This window comes from Dermacentor andersoni, chromosome 6 (genome assembly GCF_023375885.2).
Source record: "Dermacentor andersoni chromosome 6, qqDerAnde1_hic_scaffold, whole genome shotgun sequence".
Lineage (NCBI taxonomy): Eukaryota > Metazoa > Arthropoda > Arachnida > Ixodida > Ixodidae > Dermacentor > Dermacentor andersoni.
Window position 1 is genome coordinate 115,654,459 of NC_092819.1, and position 17,059 is coordinate 115,671,517.

At 47.5% G+C, this 17,059-nt stretch overlaps 1 protein-coding gene across 1 annotated transcript in view; it reads left to right on the forward strand.

Annotated features, from left to right (window-relative positions):
• The first annotated feature begins 14,155 nt into the window (after nucleotides 1-14,155).
• Nucleotides 14,156-17,059, forward strand: part of LOC129382731 (decapping and exoribonuclease protein-like) — a 62,926-nt gene continuing 60,022 nt past the window's right edge. Inside the window, exon 1 of the mRNA XM_055066889.2 lies at nucleotides 14,156-14,719. Within this exon, the coding sequence (XP_054922864.2) occupies nucleotides 14,295-14,719 (425 nt within the window). The 5' untranslated portion in view covers nucleotides 14,156-14,294. The remainder of the gene's footprint in view (nucleotides 14,720-17,059) is intronic.

The following is a 17,059-nucleotide window of genomic DNA, read 5'->3' on the forward strand; positions in this document are numbered from 1 at the left end:
CGGCCGCCCTGCATGTTTATGTATCCTATTGCATGGCGAGCTCTCTTTCTTGCCTTCCTCCTTTTTCTGTTATCGACGGCGATGCTCTTCTGAGGTTCCCCTAGGGACCTTCTTCATTACTACCTACTCTGGCCTCCTGAGCGCCCGCGGGCCCCCTATAAAAGCAACAGCGCGCACCACCAAGTCGCCAGCCCACTTCTCGTGCCAGGCTGTAATTGAAGTGGAACTCGTCTCGTTTAAAACCACCACACCTTCTCACTTCCCTGTTTACTTCGACAACCTCGTAGCCGTTCTCTCGGCTCGTTTTTCATATTGCCTCATTAGCAGCCACTACGGCTCTTTGTACGTGACTGTCACGTACAGGCGCCTCCATCACCGTGCACACCACAATCTGCACCTGAGGGGATAGCTCGCGCAAGTCGTCCACCCTCTTTGCCAAGCGCTGGGCTAGTCCAGTCCCTTTCCTGTTTAGGATGTCATTTAGCCCACCTGCTACTATGACAAGGTTCCGCACGTGGGCATTTACCGATAGCTTTTCTGTTCTCGCTCCATGACAGAAACCAGTGTCCGCCCTGGAAATGTCCATACCGCCACTCTTTTATTGCCTTTCGCCCTCCCCACAATTGCTTTTGAGCATCCAGCCAGGTTTGAGTCGCCGGCGATCATCTGTTTTATCGCCTTTCACCCTCCCGACAATTGCTTTTGGGCACCCAGCCAGGTTTGAGTCGCCGGCGATAATCACCCTTTCACTCTCTTGTACCTCTCCCTGCTTCCCTTTGTCCTTTTCCGCGTGATTTGCTCGACAAGGGGCATTCTCCCCTGGGCTCCTGCTTTTTCCGCGTGGCGACCTCCAGGTAGGTGCCGCTCTTTCCAGCTAACACTTCATCACGCTGCATGCATTCCATGTACTTTGCTCCCTCGCCTGTCGCGTCGGGGGTCTGCGTTAAGTTGTCGCGCACATTCTCGTTCACAATGGCGGCCCTGCTCAGTTTTTCTTAGGCCGCTTCAAGTCTTTTTTGTACTACATTCCATGCATCACGCTATCTGTTTACCTCATTTTTGAGTTCTTGCACCTGTTTGAGAAGTTCTTCCTGGAAAGCCTCTATTTTCTGCAGCCTAGTATCGACATCACATTGTGTGCCGGTTGATTCGATGCCCTCTCCATTCTCATCCGTCTCCTCATCTGCCTTGAGGGACCCTCCGCGCACTGCCTGCTTTCCCGTCTTTCTCGCCATGTATTGCACGGCTTTTTGCAAATACTATATTGCTATAATAATGCTAATACTGATGCAGATGCTATAATACTATAATACGATATCAATGCAGAGCACGTGCCTTTTAGCAAAAACCGTTACGCACAGGATCCAAATCCTCAAAATGTCGCAGAGCAGCTCTCACCACTGTTTCAAATGCAATCAATGTCGCGGAGACCGAAAGTATGACACGCTCTCGCACGCGCTCAACCACGCGGCCATGCTCTCACTTTCCTACCAAGACACGCACAGTAAAACCACTAATAGCTATTTGTCTTGCCACTTCCAAGGTACCATTTAAAGACTACAAACACTCAACGTCCCCTCCGGCGGCACGTGTTGCAGCATGTGGCACGAAAGGACGCTCTAACCATGCTGCAAAACCAAATGCACACGAAGCCTACCCGCGCACCCGAAATACGAGACAAAAAAGAGGAAAGAAAAAGGAAACCACCCAATTACTATTTAAAGGCAAAAAGAATCTGCAAATAAAAAACAGGAGCAAGCTCAAAGCATGCACAAAAACATGATTTCGTCGTCGCCACGGAGCCCTGAAAAGTACGTCCATTCACGTCGAAACACGGCCGCCATTTTTTCTGGACAGGCTGTGCCATCTAGTTACGATGCCGAGAAGTCAGCGCGTGGCCTCTGAGAGGGGATTCGTGGTGTACGTGTGCGTGCGAACGCTAAGCATCGTTCCCAATCTGGCGCCACACCCTGTGGCACACACTCACTGACACAAGTTCACGAGCGGTTCATTGAACTGCTGCACATACTCCACTTTTTCCCATTTATTTACCCTAAAGGCTCAGTTTGGGCATTACGTGGGGGGGGGGGGGGGAGAACAATTGATATACAAAAGTATAAGGCAACGTGCATGTAAGTCGAATATCGTTATATTAAGTCGTACATGCTATGCAACCTGTATATCACTTCTCATTCGACAACATCAAACGCCATTAATTCTTACATTATACAAACAATAATATTACATCCTCTGAAATTTGAAGAAAGCCAGGAATAAATGTTAATGTTTCTAATTTTCCAATGTTTCATTAAGAACTTGTTTGAACATAATATGGTCAGTTATTTTGGTTATATATTACTTGGGAGATGATTCCATTCCGAGATGGCTAAGTGCAGATATGGAAATTGCAATAGTTTAGTACGTGCAAATGGTTGTTCTACCTTAAATTCGTGATCGATTTATGAAAATTTCCTTTTGACTGGTAAGATGCGTGCCTGAGAGAAGATGTTTGGGTGATGAAATATCTGAGGGAAGAGAGTTAACCGAGAAATCTTTCTTCTCGTCTGCAAACGAATGAGTCCTAGGTCATGATTTATTTTGATGATGCTTGAAAGTTATGAATAGTTACTTGTAATAAATCGCTCTGCCTTGTTCTCAAAAGATCCTAATTTGTTAATAAGATGCGTTTGGGGCGGGTTCCGTATAAATGAGGCATACTCAAGCTTTGAACGAAGTACGGTGGTATATGCAAGAAGCTTGGTACCATTATTAGCCTGACGAAGGCCTAAGGGTAGATTTTCAAAGCCAAAATTTTGCGATAGCCTTCAAGAACGTGGCAGAGGGCTTCAGCTTGAGCACGTGGAAGGTCAGAAGAAACCATCTTCTCAGTGTCGACGCCACGGCCGCGGGATAACGTCGCGGTCTGAGCTTAGCTGAAACAAAATTAAGCTTAGACTGTAAAGGGCTCGACCTGATCATGCTTCAGAGCGCTAATTTCAGCCAGTGAGATCATTTATGGGAGGTCTTGCGCGGTTAGCGCGAAATTGACAACTGGAAGGCAGGTGCTGGTGCCAGTAATTGTAAGCAGAGAGTACGGAACGGTAGCACCATGTGTATCCATAACGGCCGGAATTGGTGCGACAATGTAATTGCCGTCAGGCACAGCTGGAGTGGACAACAAGTCGACGTGTAGCACAAATTTAGGCGGGAGGTGATTAAAATCCATGCAGATTAAACGGATTTGAGGCGGGTTCACCGAGTCGACAAAAAAAGCAAGTCAAGGCGAAGTGAGCCGCCCGAACAGTTAATGAGGGCAGGATGAGTGGCGAGAAAATCCAGGCCGAGAATGAGTTCGTGAGGGCAATGCTCAAGGATGGTGAAGAGAACGACGGTGGTTCTCTCAGCGATGGTGAGTCGGGCAGAGCACATGCCAACGATAGCAACAGTCCCTCGCTCGACGACTCGCACCGCTCGGTTTGGGGCAGGTGTCAGAACTTTCTTGAGCCGGCGGCGAAGAGCAGCACCCTTAGTGGACGCATGCACCCCAGTGTCAATGAACGCGCATAGATGAAAATTGCCAACTGGGGAGCTGGGGAGGATCAGGTAACAGCAGATTTGCTGAAGGATGGTGGGCAGATTGTTCTAGAAAAACTGGCCAGCCTCTATACGCAATGCCTCAAGACCTCGAGCGTACCGGAATCTTGGAAGAACGCTAACATAATCCTAATCCATAAGAAAGGTGCGCCAAAGACTTGAAAAATTATAGACCGATCAGCTTACTGTCCGTTGCCTACAAAGTATTTACTAAGGTAATTGCAAATAGAATCCGGAACACCTTAGACTTCCGTCAACCAAAGGACCAGGCAGGATTCCGTAAAGGCTACTCAACAATAGATCATATTCACACTATCAATCAGGTGATAGAGAAATGTGCGGAATATAACCAACCATTATATATAGCTTTCATTGATTACAAGAAAGCGTTTGATTCAGTCGAAACCTCAGCAGTCATGGAGGCATTGCGGAATCAGGGTGTAGACGAGCCGTATGTAAAAATACTGAAAGATATCTATAGCGGCTCCACAGCCACTTTACTCCTCCATAAAGAAAGCAACAAAATCCCAATAAAGAAAGGCGTCAGGCAGGGAGATACGATCTCTCCAATGCTATTCACAGCGTGTTTACAGGAGGTATTCAGAGACCTGGATTGGGAAGAATTGGGGATAAGAGTAAATGGAGAATACCTTAGTAACTTGCGCTTCGCTGATGATATTGCCTTGCTTAGTAACTCAGGGGACCAACTGCAATGCATGCTCACTGATCTGGAGAGGCAGAGCAGAAGGGTGGGACTAAAAATGAATCTGCAGAAAACTAAAGTAATGTTTAACAGTCTCGGAAGGGAACAGCAGTTTACGATAGGTAGCGAGGCACTGGAAGTGGTAAGAGAATACATCTACTTAGGACAGGTAGTGACTGCTGATCCAGATCATGAGAGTGAAATAATCAGAAGAATAAGAATGGGCTGGGGTGCGTTTGGCAGGCATTCGCAGATCATGAACAGCAGGTTGCCATTATCCCTCAAGAGAAAAGTGTATAACACCTGTGTCTTACCAGTGCTCACGTACGGGGCAGAAACCTGGAGGCTTACGAAAAGGGTTCTACTTAAATTGAGGACGACGCAACGAGCTATGGAAAGAAAAATGATAGGTGTAACGTTAAGGGATAAGAAAAGAGCAGATTGGGTGAGGGAACAAACGCGCGTTAATGACATCTTAGTTGAAATCAAGAAAAAGAAATGGGCATGGGCAGGACATGTAATGAGGAGGGAAGATAACCGATGGTCATTAAGGGTTACGGACTGGATTCCGAGGGAAGGGAAGCGTAGCAGGGGGCGACAGAAAGTTAGGTGGGCAGATGAGATTAGGAAGTTTGGAGGGTCAACATGGCCACAATTAGTACATGACCGGGGTAGTTGGAGAAGTATGTGAGAGGCCTTTGCCCTGCAGTGGGCGTAATCAGGCTGATGATGATGATGATGATGATGCCAACAAGAACATCCCAAAGATTATGTTTCATGGGTATGTTCATGCGAGGATTTTGTCCCAGTCTTCAACGCAGCTCCACCTCTAGAAGCTGCACTGTCTAGTTTTCCGCTCGGGGGTGCTGCGATTAGGTCGGAGAAGAAGCGCAGCATGACAGAGGCCAACGGGATTGACAGCGGCAAGAAGAAGGTGAGCGGGCGTAGCGACGTCTTGTCAGAGATGTCGCAGGGTCAACTGGTGGGTTGGGCATAGAGGAAGCGAATGCGGCAGGGGCTAGCGATATGCCAGATGCGTCGGCAGTTAAAACATACCTGCTTGTCGTCAATGGCGCGCCATTCGGATTGGTTGCATTGTTTATAAGAGTAGTAAGATGAACGAGATGAGAACGTGGATGGACAAAAATTCTCAGAGGGCACGGAATGAATGGAGTGAAGGCCGACATTTGACTATTTTTGGCGGTCGACGGCCTGTATCAAGGAGATCGTCGCCAGAGTAGGATCGGATGACGGGAATGAAGTGGCCGCTGGCTGTGCTGCTTCGACCTCACGAAGAATGATGCGGGATAAGCTGTCACATCTAGGGGGCTGGTGGAAGGGGTCATCAAAAGATGACGCAGCAACTATGTGGTGAAGGCGCGTGATGTGTCTGAGTACTCGGCGGCTTTTAGCATGCTTGGGCCGGGCAGCATTTCTTGAGGATCATATCGATGGTGGTGGCGTCGGCAAACACCAATAGGCTGAACGCCTCGTCAGCAATGCCTTTGAGGACGTGAAGAAGCTTATCGTCATCCAACATATTCGAGTTGGCCTTGCTACAAAGGGCCAAGACGTCCTGAATGTACGGCACGTAGCACTCGGTCGACGTCTGTACGCATGCGGCAAAGGGCCTTGTTTGCATTGAGTTGGCGACCAAACTGGTTGCCTGAAAGGTCGCGGAGCTCCTATTTAAGGAGACCCCAGCTCGTGATCTCCTAATGGTGAGCGTGAAACCATGCCTGTGGAGTGCCATCAAGGTAGAAAAGAACGTTTGCGAGCATAATCGTCGGATGCCACATGCGACTGCTGCTGACACGTTCGTTCAAGCGGAGCCAGTCATGAACATCAGGACTGCCGTCTCCGATTAAAACGTCAGGATTCAGAGGGGGGAGGAATTATTACGTAGTTCGCGGCTACAGGCGTAGAGGCTTGTGCAGATGAAACGTCGCAAGCAGGAGCCGAAGTTGCATTGTCGTCGTTGCGACCGCTGCGAAACTGCATGGTGGGTGCGGGCAACTTCCACCTCCACCAAATACTGTTACCTATAGCTGATGCACAAGGCTATTACCATATATTTGCACGTAGGCCAGCGGTGGCCAAGATAGGAATTGAGAACACGTTGCCTTCCTCCTCCTTCCTCCTGCAACGACACTGTGGCGGCGGTTCCGTATCAATATCTGTTGACTTACTATCTTATTTCACAATCAATAAGAGTTGGAGGGCGATGGCGACACCGACGAGTGCAGACATGCTGTACCGCGGCTCCTGTTCTTGTATTCGATTTAACCTGTTTCTCCCTCTTATTTGTACATGTTTGCTGAGTGAGCGAATCTCGATTATTCAGTGAGCCTAGGCTGAAAATCCAGCATATATCACAGTTTCTCACGTTTTTCTCATTATTGTGAAAGGACCATGCTAAGATTAGGGCGAGGATTCGGAGCAGTATGACTTACAGCGGCCGCGGCTACATCGTGCCAACGCAGCCGTACCCTGTCTAGCAAAATTAGTACCTCGAGAGGGCTTCAATCTGGATATTATTGAGAGTACCATGTCTCCTTCGCTGGAATGCGTGGACCTTCCTTTGAAATACCGTGACTTTTTTCCATTATTTGAGGTAAATAAGACCGTGGATGTAACTATGTCTCCTTCACACTAAAAAGATGTTGAGCCAAAAAGCAACACACACAAGAAAGACGACGACACCACGGGTGCTACTTCAATGGTTTAATGAGTGTGAAAGCACTCGACATATATAGCCCTCCAAAACACCACGCACGCGCACGCGTACAAGGCAAGATCACCAACTAGCCCAGCTGTTAACTCTTCTCTGTCTGCTTCGTTCATCGGAACTGCCAAACGGGCCTCCTGTTAGCGCCATGGCAGCGGGCCCTTCTAGCGCAGCCACCAGAACTTCTGACGACGGGGGACCAAACAATGTCGTCTGTTATCGACTCCAACTATCACCGAAAAAGCTGCATGCCGAACGGGTGGGTTGGCCCCGCTACACCGTCTTGATAAGGCTGCTAAACGAACTGACGTATCAAATATTACGAAACAGGCGCTCAAGACGCCAATGAACAAAGCGCTTGATCCGCTTTTATTGCAGAAATGGTCATTTTTTTGACACAACCAGCAGTTCTATAGGGCTCACTTTCCGTTACAAGAAACTTGCTCGCGAACTTTGCGCACATTCCTGCCGAGCCGGAACAGTTCACTGCAATTTGGGGGTGGCTCAACTTGGACACATCGCCACTTCAGGCACAAGCAGCTGACAGCTCTCGTTGCGTGACAAAGGCCTGGCCTAATAGTTATAATCATCAAAGCGCATCTGCGCTATTAACAGAGGACAATCAGTGATGCGAGCTTGCTCGGTAAAACACAGCTGGTGTTTTTGGCATTTAATACGTAACGTATACCGCAGCGCTTCGTTTTGAAATAGAAAGTCATTCGTGTTCACGAATATCGACCTCCCTCTGTAGCAAGCTACATGTGTCCCCGTTTGGGCCACGTCGCCAAATGCTGGTCTTGCCCGCCGGTCTACTAGGACTGTGGCAAAACTGCTCCCGAAACTGATCCAAACTGTAAGCAATGTCCACAGTATGTGGCTTGTGGTGCCTCCACACACATCACACTCACCCCTCAATGTCTCAAATAGGAAATTTTCAACTCGGCCTCCACTCGAAGCACAAATGCTTTTCACTTTCTGTGGCATCATCCCCATCCCCAGCGACAAATCAGGACACCTGTGTGCAAATGGCTGCTTCTACCGATTTGACTCAGTTTGCTACCAGCCTGCGCCAGGAAATACAACAACTAAGGAAAGAAAATCTGCTACTTCGCGATCTCGAGCTGAACCCGAACAAAGGTTCTCAGTCCCTAACCCATAGACGTAGTCGCTCTCAAAATAACCGTCAGACCGATGCTGCGACACGTCGTGTCAAACCAGTCACGGACAAGGACTTCGCTTACTCTAATATTGTTATGCTCCTCAGGCAAGAACGGGCTCAGGAATTGAATAAACTAGGGTGAGCCATACGATAAGACATGATCAACACTTTAGACACAGGCCCTAGATGTCATGCAGACACGTCGGCAAACCATGTTCGACAAACTGCAGCGCACTGTCCTAGCTTGACGGCAATAAGTGCCCCAAAATATCGCCGCCTTCATGAACTCTTCGGGTGGGTCCAGTGGAACTGTAGCAGATCTATTCAAACCGGTTCCGCACTCCGCAATTATGGTTAAAGGCGCCAACCACAATTCCTCTTCCTCCAGGAAACGCGTGGGACGTGTTCGCTCTCGGGTTACCGCAACTTAGAGACTCATACAAGCGACACAAGCGACATACTCCCACAGGCCAGGCAGTACTACTGGTGTGCAGTGTTATCCCAGCCACTCAAAGAGTGGAGCTACAACGTTAAAGCTATTCCAAACCTTTGTATTCTAGCTCTGTAACCAATCAATCCTAGATTGGTAAAACAATTTTCGGGCCGCCCCCCCCCCCCCCCCCCTTCGCGTGTAGGAGACGCGACGCCACGAAAACCATGAGAACGTTCTGTTCCATATGAAATGTTCACACTGATTATGCGTGATTAGACCGAACGAAAACAAAATAATTCATTATGATTGAACGCCTTTTCCGACATTAGCCCACTGCTATTGGTGAAACGTTTTCGGGCTGGGCCCACATCGCCTATATGTCACGCGACGTCACAAAACCGCGCAAGCTCACCGCGTCGAATTGACGTGTACGCATTAAAGACGCGTTAGTACGCCTAACAAGATTGAACAGTTCTTTTCTTAGGAGCCAAAGACTGCCCCATCTCAAAAGGAATAAAAGATGGCTGCCCGCCGATCACTCTAGCACTGGCTGCTTTATTTGCGTATAGTAAACACTTTGCGTGGCAGTATAACGTGATCGAGCCCTTTCGGCACGTACACGATGTCGCTCTGCTAACTTTTCTTTGCTGAGTATCCCTTTCGGCGGCATTTTTAATGTTCCGTTGGACGCCGTCGCGATTTTCAAGCAGCCACCGTGAATTAAGTAAAGCAAAGCGGACCAATCACAGAGGCTGGCATCACCCTCCTCATCCAGTTATCTGAATTTCACTGCGCTTTCCCTTCCTCATAATTTGCGAACTGAACGTGCAGAACGTTATACGCATTTCTGGCTATGAGGCATTCATGTTTGTATTGTGAGCGTCTGAGCAAGACGACGCACACAGTGGTTGGGCATAAAAGACCTGCCTGTCTCATTAATATGTTTGCTTTTATATCTTCATGCTTGAGGGTGCCGCATACGCCGAAGTGGTTAGGGGAAAGAAGGATGCGCTGCTATCAGCTCGTCTGCTTCCGTGGTATCCAAGTATGATACATCTCCTTTCCCTTAACGAAAAAAAAAGGAAGGGCTTGCGAGGTTTCGACGCTAACTGGTGTATGCAGAAATGCATCTTAACTTGAAGCCCATGCTTTTCTTGATATACATGACGGCTATCGTGAACATGACGTAGGAAACGCAGTGAGCGTCTGCGGGCACGTTAACGCCAGGCGTTATTTAAATCAAGTCAAGCATGCGCTTCAACTTAAGTTGCATTTGTATCCACGCCACGGTTGCCGCAATTCAATGGGAGCGAAATGCGAAAACACCCGTGTACTTAGATTTAGGTGGGCGATGAAAAACCCCATGTGGTAGTAATTTCCGGAGTCCTCCACTGCGGCGCGTCCCATACTCAAGAAGTAGTTTTGGCACGTGAAACCCCATAATTCAAGTTACATTTCTGATGCGGGGGTAACAATGTTTGCCGACTAAATAAAAGCTGCCGCGAAGCGCTACCACGATTACCCTAGCTCGTTTACTCCGAATAGCATAAAAGAAACAAACCGTAGCGCCTATCAGGAAGCCTCTAAAAATCCTAGAATGAATCATCGCTCGTCGCAACTAAACATTTTTAGGATAAGTGATTCAAGCCGACGAGCGGCTACGCTATATCAAGAACACTGATAACGCCGGCGGGACAAGCTTTGCGGTGATGTGCAGTGCGCAGGGATAGGTTTTAATTCTTGTATCTTTGCTTTGCTCACGTCGTCACTACGTCACCGCGCGAAGTTTGAAAAGCTTAAGGTCACTGCCTCAAGTGGTGGCACTCACGCGAACTAAACCGTGATTTCCAGAAAAGCTGGGAACGTCCTCAAATATTTCTGGGTCGGCGTGAGAATAGAGACGACTCATCTAATCCGTGAATACCGCGACGTTCTCTTTAGGGAGCGGCACATTGGCTTTTAGTAGAAGTTCGGCCCTTTTTCTTCTGACGATGCTTGTGAATGTCTTCAGGGACTCGCTGCTGAACACATGCCATGTCGTCAACGAGGACTCTCCATTTTAGAACTAAGTCCTGGCGGAGTCTCCTAACGAAAAATAGGCGTGACGCAACTTCTCTTCAGGCTTTCACTTGTAGGCTCACACTCTTGAATGTCTCGAGCCTGGTCTCTCGATCTTCCGACGAAGCTCCACGAAAGGTAGGTGGCTCCCTTGGTTGATGAAGCGCTACTGTTAATGGCGAAGCTGTTGCTGTCATCGTTGCTGCTGACTTGTATGCCTTTATGCTTCGCTTATGCAGAAGACTGTGCTGCAGGGGCTAGTTTTGTAGTCTGAGGCTTGCTCAATGATCCGGGGCGACGCTGGTGTTGTCTTCTGGTTTGGGGCTTGACACGCAGCATTGCGGTGGCGTCCAGTACATAAAAGCAAAAGCATCTCTACCATGTAGTAGTGACGGTCAATAATACAGCAGCAAAACTTTGAATGAAGAAACTATTCTGAATGTTATTTGTGCACCACTTGGAACGAGGTCTGGGGTACGGCAGACAGAAGTGTAAATTTTCAACTGGTTGTAATTGTAGGAAGTCAAGTGGCTTATCTACACATATAAATATGATGTAACAGGAAAGACATAATAAAATAGGCATGTGCAATCAGCAAGACAGACATTCACACGTGCAATAGCAAGATAAATTCTAAATAGTAACAAGTGTAAAATTATTCGCGTGTTCCTTGACCAATGGCGCCTTCTAATCCCTTTTCGATAGACAGTCGGTATAGTTTGCGACCGCTGGGAAAGTAGGGCGGAGGGCATCAAGGCGCCGTCCTGTGTACTTTACTGTTATAATCTCGAAGCCTATCGTTCCGGCATCAGCCTGTTTGGCCACTGCACTTTTTCCCACAGTCAATCTGGGAAAGTACACAGTTTAGGCTCAAACAAGCCCAAACCATTACCCTTCTAAGAAGAAAATAAACATTTTATTGTGCGAGCATGGGTGCCCACAAAAGCAAGTTACGCTCAAAGCAGAGCGACTGCGTCGGCATTTATATATCACTCGTCGGAAGTTCCAGCGTAACCGCTGGTGCTAGCGTCCTTTCCGGTAACTACTACACACTTCCTATCGATCAGATTACACAAGGTTCCTCGGGAGTATACACAACAGGTAAAATCGACGATAACATTCTAGTAAATTCGACACTATGCAGACGCATTTCGCGTAGAGCGATAACGTTTAACATGTGCTAGCCGGTAAAACGCGGCGACCGCATGAAGATAAATGAGTACGCGTGTGAATATTTTACGAGACGACAGCAGACGCAGTAAAGATCAGCGATCTTGGTTTTAACAACAGATGCATGTTTCGTAACATTGTAGCACTTTGCATTATTATGGTAAATGCTGGATTTGACCAACTTTCCAGAGCACAATTAGTCGCGTATGGCTTGATGTGTTGCGCCTTTATTTGTAATCCCCATTTTGATAGAAGGTCGAGTAAGTCTGCGACCGGTGGCAGAGCAGGGCGGAAGTTACCAATGGTATTTTTTCCTAGGACACACACGTAGCCGTCATGAGAAAGGGACGATAGTGTTGTATAGATTTCGGATAACAAAAAGCGCACGTTGCAACAAGGGGGCTTGTGCCAGACAGTTACACTATTGACAGCTCAGGTGAGCATAGTCGTAAAGTAACCACTTACGACTTTTTGATATGGAACACGTGTCTTTCAGGAATACGGTGACGCCTATTCCCCGACGCAGTGTGCTAGTACATGAAAACTGTTGATAACCTTGTACAGAATAAGAAGCAGTGGTATCGACGGAAACGTTTATTTCTCTCAAAACACAGACATCACAAATAGTTAAGAAAGACGACCTTATAGCAAAAAAAAATCATTGCAGTGTTTGCGGATGCTGGAGATATTAAGATGGATGGCAGTGAAATCATTACCGGTTTGAGCAATAAATAACTTCCTGACAATAGTGGACTGGCGACGCTCATATTTAGACAAGTTTTTTTAACGTCAATCAGATTATCAATGAACGAGACGGGCGCCTTCAACCTTTCTCGCCAGAGCAGTTCCGTTGCGTTTTCAGGCAAACTAGTGTTCCTTTTCCTTTCTTCTTATGCGAGGCTGACGAAACAATTTCCGGTTGGCGCGCGTCAAATTATCATTGAAATATAGACGCGAGTTCGGATTCATGTCATCCAAAACGAGATTCGGGTGACTATTGCCAGCATGCAGCCACTTTTGCTTAATTGCTACAGTCTGCATTTGAACGAGGATAGCCGGAATGCATTCAGTGGGAGCTGGTAGGCAGCGTCCAACGGAAACATCCGAAGGCTGACGCTGTATAACTTTCTGCCACTTGGCCAAAGATAGATAAGAGGCCTTCATTGCGCTGAACGGGGAAACCATGTGTTTCAGAAGTGCACCTTATGATGTGCTGTTCAAGAGCATTGTTCTGTACGGTCGAGCTGCGGCTGGCTGAAGCCTAAGAAGAAACAGTCGATGACAGCGTCTCTCACTGAGTACGAAGCTGACAAAGTTCAGTTTGGCTATCCGACCCCACAGAGCCTACGGAATCGTATTTGGAGGACAAAAACTAGATATACTGCTGCATTTCTCCTACAGTCTCGGCCAACTTTCCTCTCATGGTTTTGAAGGCCAAGAGTTGTACTTTACCTACAAGTGCAAGCATGTCCAAAGTCCATTAAACACGTTTTCGTTTACTGTAACGCAGTTTTCGTTTGGACATATTAGAGAGAGACCGTTACAAATAGATGTGCAGGTTAACCCACATGACATATGTTTTCTTGCGAGCTGAACGGGATTTTCCAGACATGAACGTTCTTTCGTTAAGGTTGCATGCATTCTGGCGTAGTATGTTAGCGTATAGATGCCGTGATGCTAAACACCATCCTTTGCCGAGTGCCTTGCGAAATTGGTTGTCGAAGTGAGCCATCTGTACAAGGTGATTCATTGCGACAAATATCTTATGTCACTCTTTGATGCTCTCACACCTATAAAACGTGTGGGATGTGTGATGAATAACAGTTAATTTGACTTGTAGCCAAGCAGAAGGTACAGAAAAATATATTCATGGCGCAGCACACTAAGCGTGAGGCTTCCAAGTTTGAGAAACTTTTCTGACGCTTGTTCGATTCCGCACAGCGCGAGAGTGTTTTATTTTTAACATTGAAAACATTGAGCAAGGTTAGGCCCACGTTTTAAAACTCCACAATATTTGGGAATGACACACACCTTTGGACGGTACAATCTTCGAGTTCGGCCCGTATTTTTGGTTTGGTAGATTGGTGGAAACAAAAACTTGTTCGAGAGTGACAAGGAATGTTATTCCCATTAAAAGGCAACGTAAACAGGGACAGCGGAACGCCTCACGCAGCAGAAGAGTGCGCTGGAAACTATGGGTCCAACATCGATAGAATCAGCCCGCGTGACTTGCATTACCCATCGGCAATCTGGCGGGCCTTTGCAAGGTGAACAGATTGATTTCTTTCAGATATACAACTTTTGTGCTTGGCGCAGGGGCAGGCGCCGCGACATCGTCAATGCGCATGCACGTTACGGCGAAACATAGGGGACGCTGGTAATGCTTTGAAGCGCAATACGCGAAGCATAGCTGAATTGTCTGCATAGAGGCTGGACGCTTCTGTCAAAGATGATTGGCGGCGATTTCGGAGGTTCGGCAGGTTCGGCGGTGGCGGACGCAGTCCACCGCGGAATAGGTCATCTTCCTGCTGGCCACCGCGGGATAGGTCTTATTCCCGCTGTCGAACGCGTCGCAGTGCTAACCATACGCGAGGCACTCACGTTGTGGACCGAAGATTTCGCCGCATACGGTGTGCCCTGCGAGATCGGCCATTACTCTGTGCAAGGGGAACAGTGTGAGTATGTCGATAGTGCCATTCAAAAAAGGTACCTGCGTGCGGTAATCCCCTCGAATGCCAACTGGGATCTCAACACCGGATACGAAAATGCACAGCTAAGAACGGGAGAAGGCTCGCCGTCGACGCATAATCTACTTCGCTGGATTATGCTGAACAAGGACAAAGTGGTGACGCCTTCGTCGCAGGAAGCTGAGAGGTGAGTTTGTTGTGCCGTCGTTGTGAGGCGATTCTGAGTATGCATTATTCATCGCATATCAACTGCTCTATATTCTTATTGCATTAGGTACTTAGAGGGGCGTAGCGAGCTTTTGGCCGATGAGGATAGTAATAGGGGCTTGTTGGTATGGCATATCTTATTTTGTTGTAGCGCAAGCTGAACAAGGACAACAGAAAGGCACATCTGACGCTGTGTGTGTTAGATGTGCCTTTCTGTTGTCCTTCTTCAGCTTGCACTACAACAAAATAAGACAGCTTTTGGCCACATGGGAACGCGGCTCAGAAGAATCACCTCTTCCTCCCACAACCTATGAAATTTTCGTACCAGGTTGTTGCGATGACGACGCCCCGCTTGGTATCGTGGAAACGCAGCCACCAATTGCACGTGATTCAATGCAAGTAGGTGCCCCGTCCTTTCGACGTGATAGAAGGCGACTCTCTAATCTCAAGGATACATGGCAAAAACATTTTCGACAACTGCTTGCCAAGCAGTATAACGCTTTCATGTAACTGTTAAATGAATGTCTCCCCAAAAACGAAATTTGTTCAGACAATTAACATCGCAAGTATCTTAGAGAAAAGTGGAGAGTAGCACGCATTAAATCAATATTTGCCCCCCGCACAATCTTTTCTGAAAAACTTAAAAAGAAGATAGCAGGCATTTTCTTTAACGCTTGCACTGAGGACACGTTTTTTCGTCAAGAACACGTGTTTGCACCCTTCTGTAGGCCTCGCTCGGCATTCCGATCGATAACAGGCGCAAATTTTCGGCTTTTCCCGAGTCGTCGCCTGAGCTCTACGAATTCACCGGCCACTGCCTGGCGCAGTGATGAGCGTTGTTAGGGTGAACACGTGGTGATGACGATTTATTGGCATCCCGTATGAAACGGTGCAGGGACGAATCGTCGCCTATCCTGGTTGAGTGCATTCACTGCGGTCGCGCATAGAAGTAAGCCTGCGAATGTACTGTAATGCCTGGAGGTGTTCTCATGTCGTCTGCTTCATTGTCCGCGCGTCAAGGCTGCGTGGGCTGCGTTGCAATGAATAGAATTCCACTTTCTATAACGTTGCAGTGGCGGCGAAGCAAGCTTCGTGTTCGTGTACTGCATTTAAAATGTTGGCGGGTTCACCAACATGAGACAAAATTAGCTGCGTAGAAGTCGGCAAACGTTTCCGTCGAAAGAAAATTTCAAGCTTCTCAGTAGCTCTAACTTTTCACGCAAACCCGCCGTGGTTGCTCAGTGGCTATGGTGTTAGGCTGCTAAGCACGAGGTCGCGGGATCTAATCCCGGCCACGGCGGCCGCATTTCGATGGGTGCGAAATGTGAAAACACCCGTGTACTTAGATTTAGGTGCACCTTAAAGAACGCCAGGTGGTCGAAATTTCCGGAGTCCCCCACTACGGCGTGCCTCAAAACCCCATAATTTAATTAATTTTAACTTCTCACGCGAGGAACCATGTACCTTTTGCCCAAAAGAAGCTTGCTGAGCTTGATGCAGTTTATTTGGCTCAGAGTGGGGCATCAATCGGTCAGGATAGGGCATCGAGCGTGCGACTCGCAAATGTAATGCAGACTTCAGATAAGATGCTGCTCCTGCTACATTACTGCAAGTGAAATTACATTTAGCGCACGCCTTTTGGCAGGCGAATAATGAAGCAGGTCCTTCTGATTGGACTCGGCTAGCCTGACCGCTCTTTTTATCTTGTTTTTACTGTTTGTCAATTGTAGTCTTGTCTTGTTCTCATAGCTGTTTGCGATAAATTCTGTGGTTTTTCTTTTCTAATATATTTTCAAAAGTTGGCGGAAGTACTTTCACTGTTTTACATGTAAACGTGCGCAGTATTCTCGAGTGCTGGACTGAATTTTTTCCCCAAGTCGGTGCTGTACTAGGCAAAGCTGATGTTTTCGTATTAACTAAAATATTGGGCCAGAGCATATCGGTCTGTTTTCCGTCGAACGTTATCACAAGCATTTTTTTTACACGGAAATATTGCCGCGCGGGTGGAATTGCGCTTTTTATCTAATATTGCTGGATTTCGACTCATCTTAGTATAACTTTTACAACTGCTGAATCGCTAGCGCTTCGTATTCGCTCAGAGTATCTTGCCATTGCTTTGCTCGATGTCTATAGGCCTCTAAACCAAAGTGTCAGAAAGTTTGTGGATGAGTTGCGTCTACTTACATTTTCATCTGATCGAGTGTGCATGATATGTGACGTTAATATTGACGTGCTGAAGAAAGAACGGCACATCCTAACTGAATACTTGAACAAGCTTGCTAAAGTTGGGATAGAAGCCGTTACCAAACTTCCAGCACGT